At 44.6% G+C, this 15,091-nt stretch overlaps 1 protein-coding gene across 1 annotated transcript in view; it reads right to left on the bottom strand.

Moving 5' to 3' along the window:
• The window catches only part of LOC105565970 (protein Skeletor, isoforms B/C), a 52,979-nt gene that overhangs the window by 14,997 nt on the left and 22,891 nt on the right, over positions 1-15,091 (bottom strand). The window contains exons 3-4 of the mRNA XM_012019604.1: positions 9,243-9,468; positions 7,524-7,635 (exon numbers count right to left, since the gene is read on the bottom strand). Coding sequence (XP_011874994.1) covers positions 7,524-7,635; positions 9,243-9,468 — 338 coding nt within the window. The remainder of the gene's footprint in view (positions 1-7,523; positions 7,636-9,242; positions 9,469-15,091) is intronic.

Raw genomic sequence — 15,091 nt, 5'->3', positions numbered from 1 at the left:
TCTTGTATTGAATATTCAATGTTATCTATTGGGATCTAATTATGTTCTCTTAGCACATTTAATTGTAGATTTAGTTAGATCTCACTAGAACCTCGAACATTCAAGGAAAGTGTCAAATGTCTGAGGATCTGATGATTTTTAGAATTGGATCTTATGAGATACAATTAGATATTATAATGAGATTTTTTTCATTTTTCCCGGGATGCCATGAGTGAAATTTAAAATGAATTCATCCTTCCTAATAAAATACGGTTTTGTGCTCTCTCTTTCTCTCTCTCTCCAACTGAATAAATCTAGTTGTCAAACTAAAGCTTTCGAAAATTGTCTAATCAGAACTATAGCATCCTCGAGAAAACACTTCAGGATCGAAGGCTCCGACCTTCGGCGGCAAACTCTTGGCCCTCGACCTCGACACCTCACCGGTCATCGGGGCCATGGGGTTGATCCCTCTACTTTCAAAATGGCGGCGGCCCGAGATACGGAATACCGCGACAGAACCGAGTGGAAGAGAGAGACGGAGAGACGAAGCGCGGAGGGCAAGGATACGCCAGGCAGTCCCGAAAGAGCGAGAGGGGGGCGAGGATAATGTGGAGCGCAGCGGGGAAAAAAAAGAGACGAAAGCGTCGCATCATTTCCAGAAGTGAACCAGCGGATAGACAGAGCGACAGTGTAGAAACGAACGGTACAACGAAGAGCCACAGTTACGGAAGAACGAGAAGGAGACGCAGAAGCGCGAGAAGAGAGGAAAGGGTTGCACGATGAAAGAGACGGCCGACAGGACGAGGACGGGTGATATCTGCGGGGGTGGCGGGGGTGAAGAGAGAGAAAAGGAGCGAGAAAGAGAGGAGGCGAGGGGGATGTGAGAGAGAGAGAGAGAGAGAGAGAGAGGAGGGGAGGGGGAGGAGAGAGAGAGAGAGAAATATATCCTCGACTGCCAGCCAGCCAGTCAGCCAGCCCCGGCCAACATCGACCGGGTATTGTCGCGTCTGCGCTTGCGTCACTGTTATCCAGGACTATCAACCTTGCCTCAATTCCTGATCGTCCGTTTTCCGTGTCCCCGTTCGCGCGCGTGTGTGCGTGCGCGCCACGGGCGCCCGCGTACGCACGTGTACGCGCGTGTAGACGTGTGCGCCACGGACACGCGGTACCCGCGCGCCGCGACTCGCGCGCGGTATCATCCCTCGCGAGAGCCGAGGCGCTCCGTTGTGCGCGCCGCCGCGCCGCTCCGCTCCGCGCCGCACCGGCCGATCGCGCCGCCGATCGAATCGATGAACGTCGGAGGTTTCTCGCATTCGCAGATAGTCATTTTCTGCATGATCAATGAAGCTCCAAATATGCGAAAACCGACGCGCGTTATCGGCGAAACCTGGTTGCTTCCTGGGAGCAGCCTTTAACACGTTAATAACGTTGAGCTGCTACGGTTTAGCTGCTCGCCGTTAGCGACAAAAGTAAAACGTAACACCCATCAGTTGTTATATCTTAGTAATGGGTACACGCGAGCTTTCTTAATAAAATTAACTCGATCAATTCTCTGATGTAACCCGATATAGAATAATAAATATGTTTCACGAACAATTTTATTCTGAAATAATTACGTTATTTCTTTTAATGCTAACAAATACTAAGAAGAAAGTTGTCAGAACTTTCGATATTTTTTTTTGTGCAGATTACTGAAATAACTCAAAAATTTTTCAACGAGCGCGAAAAGAAATAAAAATAACGATAAATTTATTAAATACTCACACCTAAACGACACTTTGTCAATTACAATTAATATTATTTTTCGTGATCTTTAAGTAAAGTATAAATTAATGTGAGTATATAAATAAAAATAATTTTGAGCTTTAGAAAACCACAGTAGTTAATTTATTCTTTTTTCATTTAATTGTGTAAAGATATTAATCTATTTTATATATCTATATAATTTTATTTGTGTATATAGATAAATCGTAATCGGAAATTGTAAATACATGCCTTAACGGTTTGGTTAATTTGTCCACCGATTTGTACATCGACATCGTACACGGAACCGCATGCCGATTGCTACTGTATCACCCAGTGACAAGTCGTTTGCCGATTTGTCAAGATTATTGATGGTCGTATCGATGGATAAATGCTTTACGTCTGACTGCACTCGCGGTGCGAGTTATTGTTGCTTCAGCAAAATTAGTCCCACAAAAGTATTCCAGTTATACGAAGATAATCATATACAAATATCGAACAACGTAAGTAGACAGAGAGTTTCAACAATGTAGATAAAAATAGCACTGCACAATAGTACGAGATAGAAATTTGTACAATTTAGAATCTTTCCGTTGGAAAAATATAAAAATATCACCAGTGTAAGCAACCCTTCCCTATAATTCACACAGGCATCAGTGGAATACCATATATGTGTATATTAGATGGGAAAAATATTTATGTAATATGTACACGATTTGATCATATTTTTAAATAAAAGTCTAATCCGTTAGAAAAATATGTCATCAGTTGTCAAAAAATAAAAATATACTATTAAAAAAATAGTTACGTGTCACATCATGTGAAAGAGCACTTGAAAAGATATTTCAAATGTGTTACACGTCTCCCCCCCTCTTTCTCTCTCTGAGAACTAGAATCTGTCGTAAGACCCTTTCCCAAATACTTCGTGCGAGAAGGCATCGCGGAGACCCCATGTCCGATATGAAATCGATTATTAACGTTGACTTCGTCGAAGAACCGAGATCCAACGGCATGGAACGGCTCTCGAAGTTATACGACGTGCTCGGAAAGCTTTCGCGACGCCAATACAATGAATGATGTCAATATAGGGAAAAAAACCGTTTCAGAGCTTTTACGCACGCCGCCATGAACTTATCAATGTCGCTTTTATGTTCTACATTGTTGACGGAATCGCAAAATCGCCCACACATGTCACTAAATTCGATTATCCCGCTGAAATGACTGACGGGTTACACGAGTTTTGACCGAAAACGATTTCGTTCATGGTGTATTCGCAGGTATTTATTCCGATATGCGATGAAAAAACGACGATAAAACAATGTGATGCGCTAATGTATATTAATAATGCATTTTATAAATAATAAATTGTACAAGCGTAACGAAAAATGGGCGTTATTTATTACCGCTCCTGTTTCCCGGCCCCATTAACGCTCATTTCGAATCAATTTGGTCAAGTTGATGCAAAACAATGGGATTATAAATATAACAAAGAAATAATAGCGGGGAGAAAAAGATGGCAACGCCGGCACGATATACGTTCGTTAAAAAATTTCCATTTTCAATGGCTGTGGTAAAAAGTAATTGTCCCGATATCTTTTTGCAGTTTTCAGAAAGATATTAATATAAAGAACGTGGCGTAAATGGGATGGCATTCGCCAGTAGATTAACATAGAAGAATACTAAATGCTAAAAGCTTTAATAAATATATTAATGTTAAAAGGGTGTGCGTCATCGACATAATCTTGTGCTCGGCGGGAACGCGATTCTTTTGTACGTTCTCTTTTGGGGACTTCAGGAATCCATTCTAAGCGGTTATTAAATGACGCTCTCGTGCAGGGTTGGATCGTCCACTTGGTGCCAGAAGCAATCGTACTCCGTCATCCCACTCCGAAAACTATGAGGCGTTTAATTAACTCCGGGGGAGGCCAGGAAAGAGACCGTAGAATTCACATGCAAATGCTCTGTGACACGATTGCGGAACAATCATTTCTTTTTCCAACTGAAACTCGGCTGGCAAAACGACCGCCGACTTCTGACACTTGGCGCCAGATAAATTCCATACGGAAATATCTCCATTTTAACGTAAAAACAAAATCCACCGAAGAAAAAACACGTGAAAAAGAAACATAAAAATGAGACGCCATATATCTTTTTCCTCGGAGCGTGTTGCTTACTCAAAAAAAAAATACTTTTTCAGAAAAAGAGAATATTTTAATGAGAAGACGACGAGAAAAAGTGAAGGGTCGCTGTTATTTCCGTTATATGCAAAGGAATGCTTAGATATGCTAATGTCATTTTAATATCGTAGAAACAGCGATTGCGACGAGACCGGTCGGGGAGTATGAAGTAATTTTGAATTATCACATTCCGATGATAATGAACATCCGCAACGTACCATCGGTATAGATAGCGAAATTTTATTTTTACACGGCTCGTCGTTGGTTTGAGTAATCGGATGTGCGAATGAGTCACCACGTCGCGAGTGGCAAAGTAGTCACGTCACGCATAGGTCAGCCACAAAGTAAAGAATGCCGTAATCGACAGACTGATGCTACCTGCGAAAGTTGACGCGATTGTACGGTAATTTCGTAATAAAATTGTTATTATTTTCTCTCTACTCTTTCCTGGCTCTACCTTTTTACTTTGCGGATAGGACGCTCGTAGATTGCATTAAAATTCGTTAAAATGCAAATCTTTATAATATTGTATCTTTATACTGGCATAACATAAAAAAAATATTTATATAATATATTGTCAAGGCTCTTTACGCAGTGGTTTTTATTATCTATTCTATGGTTTCTTATTGTATTCATTATTTTATTGACTCGAAAATTTCTTGCAACGCATAATTGTGAGAAATTATTATGAAATAATGATTTTTATGACGCATATACGATATGCGTTATTATGTTTTAAGAATATGTGTTGTAATTTCTTTTAAAAAAAATCCAATTTTATTAATAAGGGTGCAATGTTAAAATGTATCTTAAATTTTGCATAGTCAAGCTTTATATAATTTTCAGGCACTATCGCTCGTTGTCACGTGCAGAGTATAAAAAATGCGCACCCGGAAATTAAAGATGACGTATCCCACGTCGCTTAATTTACATTCTCGCCGTGCAACGCGATTAAATTTTAAATTATTATACATCGGGTGTTCAACATTTTTCCAATAAGTGGCATTTATAGGCGAAAGAAGTGGAGCTCCTCCACTCGGAGCCCGGTCGATGGCATTCTGCTCACGCGTTTACGATGCGAAACGTAAGAACGCGATTAATCGCGAGCAGGAGTCGTCGGATCGGGACAGAGAAATAAAATATCGCGAGGCGTAAGGGAGACGGAGGAGAGACGGGGACCGAGAGGACGGCAAGCCGATCACCGGCTCGAACGGTTCGAGTTTCCTCGCGAAAGGCGAACGTCGTTGCTGGAGATAAGATCGCAACGGGACGACGAGAAATTGTTTCCACCCACTCTCGCGCTGTCCCCCCGCGTGCACGCTACACTTGGACACGACCGCCTCGGACAGCGGTCGGGAGGCAGGATAGACGGGGAGGAAAAAAAAATTACTAAATCCTACCTGATTCAACGGCTGAATCCATTGAGCGGCGGTTTGATATCGCCGGAGGATATCTCTGTTGCTTTGAAAGGAAGAGGGATTTGAAGGAAGAAGGATACAGCGAAGGAGCGGGCCTTTGAGAGGAGACGGAAGGAGATCCCCGAGACCAGGGTGGAGAGAGACGGAGGAAAGAAGGAGCGAGAAGAGGGCTTACTCTGACAATACATCCGCTCCACGGGGGTAACGCGAGGGGCTGCTGACTGACAGACAGCTCCTGTCTACTAGATATCCGAGCAAAACCTACACCTCCCTCCCCCCCTCCCTATACGCTGTATAGTATCAGCCATCCTGCGTCGGGAGATCCGCCACTTCTCCCGTAAATCATAGAAAGGGAAGCACGCGCATCTAAAAGTCGGAACTCTCGGGAACGTTTCAATAATGTGCATTATAAGATTTCCTTTTGTGATCGGCCGTAATCAGCGGACTCCGCCCTGCTTGATCCAGAAACGTTTTCCGCGTCTCTCCAAACAGAGCACCGCCACTCGGGGTCACGGGAATACGTCCGATAAATGCTACGAAAACCACGGGGAAGGTTTTTTTAAGGTTTTTCGGTAGCGACGGGCGCGCTGCCAGCCCGATAGCGGTTATAGGGGCAAACAATCGCCTATCTCGGGCGATTGTTTGCTCCCTTGTAACAAGAACGCTCGTTTCTGCTACTTAATGAAGCACCTCTCGTGCCACCTTTTACGGCGCGACGTGGGCACGGGAAACCCGCCCTGGAGTTACGCTCGTCGATCGGCGGGGCGGCGACAAACGAGAGCGATTTATACCAAACCCCGGGCGAGGACTCGCAACGACGGTAACGGGACACCCGGTAGAATGGACCGTAGGCGGCGGACAGCGCGTTTTGCGGTGACAGAGCGTGTCTGATGGAGGGTTGTCACGGTGTGGGAGCACCCCTCAGACTTCGATATTAAAGCCCTCCTCTAATATAAGAGCAAAAGCTTCGCTCTCCACCGTCGATATGCTCGCCTCAAACCTTTTTCCCTTCCCGAAGGCAGCGATATCGCGCGCTTGTGTGTCGTTATATTCATACGTGTAGGTCCGATAAAAGGTAGGGGGGGGAGAGAAAACTAAAGGGTAGCCCGCGGAGGTTGAAACGTAGACTCGCGCGTGCACCGAGATTTTGAAGCATCGACTCTCTCGAGGGACGGGGAGCGAGATCTATTTAAGAGAATATATCTCCGCGGTTCCAATTTGTGTACTTCTTCATAATAAGAGGCGGAAGAGAGCTAAGCTGGATTAACTCGAGAGTAAGCATATATACCGCGCGAAACATAAAAGTAAGAAAGGAGCGCCGAGTTCTTCTGTTAGAGATAAAATATCAGGAAATGGGAGAGGAGGAAAGTAGTGCATGGAATCGTCGTCTTCCTAGAAAAATTATATCTTGCTGCGGACGACGAGTGAAATTGTCTACGTTGTTGCACGTGTACGAGGTCAGCCACGTCGTGCAATTCCCTTTGGTTTTGTTCCAAGCTGTATTAGACGACGCAATGTCGATAACAAGAAATTTCAATATTTCCTCCCGTCAACGCGATATCTCCGACGCTGCGTAAGCGTATGCGCGTGAAGAAGACACCAGAAAGATAAAGAGCGAGTCGCACGCGCGTTTAGACCGGCTGCACCCGAATGGAGACACGGGAGAAAGCCGAGAAAAGGGAAGGGCTTACCCACCCACACGCACGTGCGCGCGTACGAGGCCCCTAGACTCCGGCTTCCGTATCCATCTCATACGCACCATTGACCTCGAATGCACGTCCGATAGAGCTTCCCTGAACCTTCTCAAAAATCAAGTTATCTCTATTCTCCGCGCATCGCGGCGTTTGGAATAAAACGCGCCTTGTCGCGCGATATGCCGGCGCGAGTCAAACGGGGAGCGCCTTGCGTCTCCTGCACCGAGAAACACTGGGGGGTCTACCGCGCGAATATCGAAAACAAAAGTCCCATCGCCCTCGAACAATCGCGAATTCGCCAGTTGATTACGCGAATTATTGACCGCCCGAAATGTTCAAAGCGCTCGAAGAAGAGACGCTCGATTATCTATGATCGTCTCGACGTGGAAAGCGCTAAGTAATTTTTTACACTAATTAAAATCGGCAGTTCAAATCCCCGTTTCAGCGAAACAAAATATTGTATGCAACTAGTGCACGCGAGATATCGGGATCGATAGCCGCAATTTACTCACCGTGAACCTTCTGCACCAAACGCTCAACCATTTAATGTCTCGTATGCGTTTTCCCCCGGGTAGCCTGAGGATGATGTCTGTGTAGTTGTACGCCTCCAGTACTCGTGGGTCACTGTTGAAGAGAAAAGGAGGAAATGAAAGTAGTAAAACATAAAAAATTAAACGTAACTGACGCCGCGATAAGGTGCAACTGTAGTAATTATTTCGGAAACGATAAGTTCATGAAACCGGAGCACCTCGGACAACGCTAAAAACTGCGCTTCTATTTCGGAAGTTCAACTGCTTCTGACATTTACATACCGCTCTATTTATGTCACGCCGCAATTAGATGAACCTGATCGACCCGCGCGTGTATTTCTTGCACATTTATAACGCATTCCGTTAGTTAGTTAAATACCGGAGGCTATACGGACTTCTCTTATTCGTTCGAATGACAAATTCAATTGATTTCAAACGCCTTTTGGTGTCATCGGCGAGTCTGCGTGTCGCGCGAACGATCAAGCGAGCAAGGTCGAGGGGAAATGGACGAAGGCGGATTGTGCATGCGGTCAGGGATGTAGAAGGCCGAAAAGAAGGGCGCGGGTAGGTGGTGGTGGTGGTGGCGGCGAGAGTGATGCAGGGCGAACGCGCGGCGGTCCGTGACCAAGGGATGAAATGAAATTCAAAGAGCGCCGTTGTGCGCGCGCGGCCGTGTACGCGGAAAGGGGCGGCGGGACGAGGGGGTGAAAAACAGAAGGAAGGCCGAACGAGTGAGTCGTGCGCGGGAGAGTGCAGTTAATAAAACGAGAATTATACGCCAATCTCGTTCGGATTTCATCTGCGCGAGCACTTTATTACGTTTCTACTCGGCTGCTTCCTACCCGCTTTAGTACACGTTCGAAAAATCGCGTGCAACGAGTATCGTTTTGGTATGTACAGAACGATATTCGTATATACCCGCGGCCTCACCTTTCCGCGTTACACGCGACAGTCGGATTATCAATGTCGCCTAAAATTAACCTTTTTTTATACAAGTAGGATTGAACAGACTAATTAATTTATATCAATTAAGTACTATTTTCCTCTAACAGATAACGTTATTCTATTTACTGTGAGATAAAAAGGAGCTATTGGAATATATCAGTTGAAGAGAACATTTTTAAGACATAAAAATTTTGAGAGCCCAAAGGCTCTAAGAGCTGTTAGAGCGTGGGGCGACTAAAATAGGTAAAAACATTGAATCGGCCTCAATAAAGCCTTGCGTCCGCGATCCAAGAACTATGTCCAAGTTCTAGTCCAGAGAAATGTGTAGCCAATCAACTTGCAGCTTTCCCGTAAAAAATGCTAGTTGCTTGGCTACACATTTCTCTGAACTAGAACTTGGACATAGTTCTTGAATCGTGGACACAAGGCTTAACAAACATTAGTAAATTAATGCAGACTATAACTGGAATCTTATGACTCAAAAGGTTCCTTCCTGTCCTAAATCTTTTTATGATTAATCAACTCTTTAGAGGAGTATACGTTTCGTTCATATAAAATATAATTATAAATATAGAAATGATATCAGGCCTAACTAATTGAAATCAATTATGTGATACGTTTCTCTAATCTAGAGATAATTTCCTATTTGTATGGCTGCAAATTTTTGTACAATTAATTCTTCAGACAAACAATGTTTTTCTCGCATACGCAATGTGTGCATTTATAATATAAACATAAAGGTAAAATATCAATTACCTGCCCTTATCAGTCTCGGGATAGGGTACAATGTAACCTTCGGGATTGGGCTGGCTGGTGTTCCCAACCCAGAAGTAGGCATCTGGGCCGGTGCCGTCGTAGGAAAATCCTTTTATGAATATCGTTGCGTCGTCAACGGCATATACTTTCCCTTTGATGCCGTGTGCGTATTCTTGTAGGGTTCCGATTAATTTACCATAATAATTGGGTTCATTTCTGGCGTAACCTGGAAACAGAACACCATGGTTATTAAAGAGTTCTTTCTCAGGTGCGATTAAAAGCGCATAAATACATACGCGTACAATATACCATCTGTACAATATTTTACATTTACATTGACACTTGCTAAACTTTAATTTATAATTCCAGATTCAGAATCCTTTTTGACGAAATTTGAGAAATTTAATATTTAAAGAATGTGTGCAGACTAGTATTTTTGACATTATTCGTGAAAAATAGAAAAACGCTCTTAATGCAAATATGTGACGGTTTGTACAACGTTCTGCAAATAAAATAATTGCCGACGGAGTACCCGCGGAAAAAGACAAATTTCGATTATTATGTTCTATCCCCGTGCCCTCTTTCTCATGCATTCACACGAGTGCCGTCTGCTTCTCAGCCACGCGATTGTTCGACCTGAGGCTTCTCGAAAAATAGCTACAGCGATTTGTGAAATTTTGTCCAAACGAGCAGCGAGTCGGGGGATACCAAGGAGGAAGTACGCTTCACCCTCGTGATGTAGGTTGGACGCATCGCCGCCCCGATACAAAACCGATGCGATGCCGCCTCGACAGCGCAAAGGGAAGCCGGCGTGGCGCGGTTCCGCGATTTGCATGAATTTCATTTCATTTGCTCGACAGGTCCGTAAAGCCGGGCGTTGTAAATACATATATATCGTGAGATCCACCCGCGGCAGTAGAGATCAGAGGGCGTTTACGACCGGGGCCTGGAGAGCTCATGATCGGCGTGCGTCTGGGAAGAGCAAGTTTAAAAGCCGAAACGCGGGGGGGGGGGGCTCTCGGAAACTTAGCCAAGTACGTTCGAAGGGTAATAGAGGTTCGACGCGAAAAGGTGGAATGAAATTAGCGGATTAGGACTTAGCCCTTAATCCTCGGGGAGTCGGCCGTGGAACACACGCGCGAACCTAAAGACCGTATCTCGCTATCGATTCCCGTAATTCGGTGTATCGAATATGAAAAGTGCTCAGTTAAATACGAGAATGAGAGATTCTTGAGCGTAGTAAAAATATTCCGTTTGATGTAGCGAGACGCGCGAAGTCTGAAAAATGTATAATATTTAATGTCATATCGAGTCGAGCAAAATATTTACGCCATATAGTATTGCATAGCATAATCATTCTAGGAGAAACGGTGGGAAAATACATTTTAAACGTCTCCAGGCATTCTTCCTCTTTCGCGAAGCCAATAAGCACAGATTACATAAAACGCACATACAACGAGATAGCTGCAACTTTTATAATTTATTTTCAAAGATGACAGTAAAGAAGCTAATACGCGGCCAAGCGTGCAAAACTTACTTTCCTCGTTCCATGAGCCTACTATTTTTAATGTGACGTTAATACAAAAAGTAAAATAAATACTGTTTAGTATCTTTGTTTAAAGACGCATAGATATGAAAAGACCCGAGTGTCGAGAAACAACGTAAAAATTCGCTTAGCGGCGATCGTTTAAGTGGAAGTCCCATGTGGAATAAGTGGCGTGCAGCTGGTATCTCTGTATTTAAAATAGCGGCCCGTTAGCGTCGTTGTAGCGCGTTAATTCGTCCCGGTGATTATGGATCCATTAGCGTGGCAGCCAACAAATAGCACGGTACAATCCAATAACCGTCGTGGCCCATAATAAAAGGGGAGGAACCTGGTTTAGGCACCAGTCGGGGGTAGTTTAGTCGGTGGCGTATAGTAGCGTGTATACACGCACGTACACACACACACACATGCACACGCACACACACTCGTTCGTGTGTACCGAGAGCTTCGCAGTCACAGACGCGCGCGTGTCCACGGGATCAGCGAGGGTGGTTCGACACCCTCCCCACCCATGCAGGACGCAGCAGATAGCGATCATTGCGTTCATTGTCGCATCATCGTAATATCCTCCCTATAGCAGGGAGGGTTGGGCGGACGAAGAGACGCTCGCGAGGGCCCAGGACTCCCCGATGGCTGCGCGAAAGTACCGAACGGGGTGGACGATGAGAGAGGGTGGGATAAAAGCCTTCAGCGTCATTTCTAAAGACCGACATCAACGACGTCTTGATCATCAACCTATTTCCGCGGTGCCGTCAACGTGGCTGGATGCTTAGATTTGCTATACCGATACTTCCCAGTATCGTTTAGGATCAAAGTATTATTTCTAGGAATATGTAAAGTATCGTGAACGTCAATGCTACTAGCGCTTGTGTACGTTTAAAAGTGAAATCTAATAAAAATTAGAGATAGAAGTAAATCCAATTGATACAAATCCCATTAAATTTCACTTGTTATCACATCGCGATTATTTTACGATCGCGATCGTTTTACTTGCGGTGGAAGACATTATCTGGGACAGTCGTTGTTCAGTAAGAGTAATATATATCTTACGCTCGATTCGAAGATTGATCTTTACACTGGTTTAAATTCATTGTGCAGTTTTCCGAAAGACTCAAAGGGCCGCGCGCTGTATTGGAGCTCGAATTCGCTCAACATTCGGGATGAATATCGGCTTGGGGCGGCGCAGTGAGCTCGACGGTATGGCGAGCTATTAAATGACGAATCATATTCATGCGCGAACATGCTCGGTATCTTCTACGCCAGTAAAATCGCGAGTTTTAAGCAAACAAGTTGGCCAATTTTATTCATATTCCGACCTGTGACATCAAAATATAAAAAAAACTCTCCGTATATATACATATCTCTCTGCCACTCTGTTAGATAAAAGTTTTCTCGACCCGTGTTAATTTGGATCAAATCGTCGCCTGTAAATATTTCCGCGGATATCTGCACCATTTGTTTTCATGTTGTACATATAACAGCACTCGCGAGACAGCGAGTAATTAAAAGAGATTATTACTTTCGAAACAACGGGATTTTTATATGTACGAGAAAAAAAATAGAAGGATCATCTTACCAGATTCTATACAATTCTGTTGTCTATAGCTAGCTTTTTAATTATCCATCCGAGAGCTCCTAAATTTGTTTCCTGCGTCATAGTCTCGCTATGTTAACAAAAGACTCGTTAAAAATAGATAAGAAGTAAGCATATAATATGTATCCGTGCCCTCTTTGTCGTGTCCGTACATTCGCGCGTGAAATAAAGAGGAGCGCCCACGTTTTAAGAAACTGACACTGAAAGTTAATGAATCTTTAGTGAACGAAGCGAGACTACAACTGATACACCCGAGACATTATTTTATCCATTTGCTTGCATCCCCTACTAAAAAAAAAATTTCAAGACTAATTTCAACAAAATCCCCCCATTGATGCGGGGAGACTCGCATTTAGCTGGTCCAGTACACAAATGAAAGCTCGCCATAGACTCCGCGAGATTCGTTTGAAAGCAGGATATGGTGCTAGGACGATCGAGGGAGTTCGGTCAACATTTGAGCACGGTAAACAGCACCCACTTGTCAATACCCCTCCCTCATCTATCTCTCTCTCTCTCCCCCTGCCGATCAGCTTCCGAATTGCGTATAGGTCCTTCGAATAGTCCCCCGACATACATTGATCTTAAGCCGTAGGGTCTCGTCTCAGGGATCGTCTCGCAACTTGGGAAATGCCCCCCTCGGCCCAGGGCATCGAGCCTTGACGCAAAGCATATTGCACGCAAATGCGTACGCGCGAGCGCAAGGTTCGTTAGCGCGTGACGTATGATGGTCTTTACTATCACTATGACGAATCCGAGGGATCCTTTGTGCCGCGCATTCAACGGATGATCGACCGGACCTAATCCGCTTTTTGCTCGACAAAGCGCGAACGCGCATCGCGATGTACGTGTGCACGTAACGCGGTGACGGATCCGGGACAAAGTGGCTGGATGCGCGTTTGCATTTGCGGCGTCGCGTCGCGACATCGCGCTCCTCCCCGTGGGAGAACGCGCGCGGTTTCGTTGTCTCGGGTCGCGCGTGGAGAATCGGTCTCGCGTGTCGCGGTCCGCAACGCGGGAAATCCGAGCCCCTCGGAAATTGTATCCGCTCTTCGGGACGCGTTTACGAATCCGCGTCGCGATTTTCAGTTCCTGCCGATTATCCGCCGGCAGGAAGGGGAGGAAAGGGAGACCGATTTTCTACGATCGGCTTCGCGATTCGCGCGTTCGAAGCAGGGATTGAACGGCGGCTCTCGGAGAGACATTCCTAAGCCGGTGTGCGATCGGCTGTGCACAACGTACGTGCGCTTTCACTTTCTTCGAGCACCGATCGCGCAACGCGGTCGACCGAGCGAGCGAGCCAGCCAGCCAGCCAGGCGTTCCTCCGATATCGCGTTCGATCGCAAGCGAACAACGGCGGGAGATGTTCCCAGATGATTCCCCGTCGCACCGAACGCCGGGTTTTCTCCGGAGCAGAGAAAGTAACGGGGGACGGCGGGGGACTCTCTGTGACTTAGGACGTTAACGAGACTAACCGGATTCATCGCGCGGCGGCGGCGGCGACGGCGACGACGGGAGCGGGAGAACCGGGGAAACGCCGAAGAAAGGAGAGCACCGGGCGGTGGCACTGATTTTAATCAAGATATGGCCTGGCAGCAGCCAACGGCGGATCAAGCGAGCCAGGGCTTATCGATTTTCTAAGTGCTCCCGACCGACAGTGCCGTCGTCGCGACACCCGGCGTGAATTTGAAACTAATGGAAAGAGAGATTTGCACGCGCGCGTTTTATTATTCGCCCGATCGTCAGGCATTCAGACGAATTTTTTTTTAAAAAAAGAGCATCCCTTGTACTTTTCTTTGCAATCAGCGAGTTGCAGAGTAGTATTTAGGCTTATCGTCATCGAATGGCGCTTACTTCAAATCTGAGATTGTAGAACTATAAGAATCTCTTGTGGAGAAATTTAAAAAAAAGCGCCTTTAAATTACTTTCCAGCATTCAGTTTAAATACTCACATCACGCACAAACCGTAGGATGAAACTATTTTAACAGAACTTCCGATATAAATTTCAGAATTAAAAATAATTTTTCTTTTACTTTTCAAATATGCATGTATGTGAATCCTCTCTCTCCTCTCAACTTTTGCCAACCTTTACATTTTTATCAAATATAGATATCTCGCGATTGTGTGATTTGCATTTTACTATCAGGCAGAGTTTTTCCTGCGATCCTTTACTCGCTGATTATGCAATTTAAAAGTCAATTCTTATCTTCTTGCGAGGGAAACAATTACTCAATTGATATCTAAAATATTCAATCTTACTAGCAAACAATAGGATAGAATGTCGCGGAAATATTCAGTTATAAATTGTACAATGCGGATAAGTCTGTATTTACACCCACCGATCGACAGCAGCACGCGCGATGAATATATAAAGTTAATGTAAAAATGTTCAACTCCTGGCTGAGGTAATATTTTTCGCAATAAATTTAGAATAAAATATTTAGACACTAACACCCTGTCACGGTTCTTAGTCCTTTATTCCTTCAAATTTGTGTTTATCACATTTGAGCCATATGAATTTTATTAATTCGTTAATGTAAAAAGTTATTCAAATCACCTTAATCTTCCATAAGAATTTTATCAAATAATTTACATATTGTACTTTCGACGTGTATATGGAATGATGTAGGCGAAAGAAAGACAGAGAGAGAGAGAGATAGAGAGATAGAGAGAGAGAGAGAGAGAGAGAGAGAGAGAGAGAGAGAGAGAGA

The sequence above is a fragment of the Vollenhovia emeryi genome, unplaced genomic scaffold (assembly GCF_000949405.1).
Source record: "Vollenhovia emeryi isolate VEMERY1.0 unplaced genomic scaffold, V.emery_V1.0 DF939148.1, whole genome shotgun sequence".
NCBI classification, from domain to species: Eukaryota; Metazoa; Arthropoda; class Insecta; order Hymenoptera; family Formicidae; genus Vollenhovia; species Vollenhovia emeryi.
This window is presented reverse-complemented; position numbering and strand designations above follow the sequence as displayed.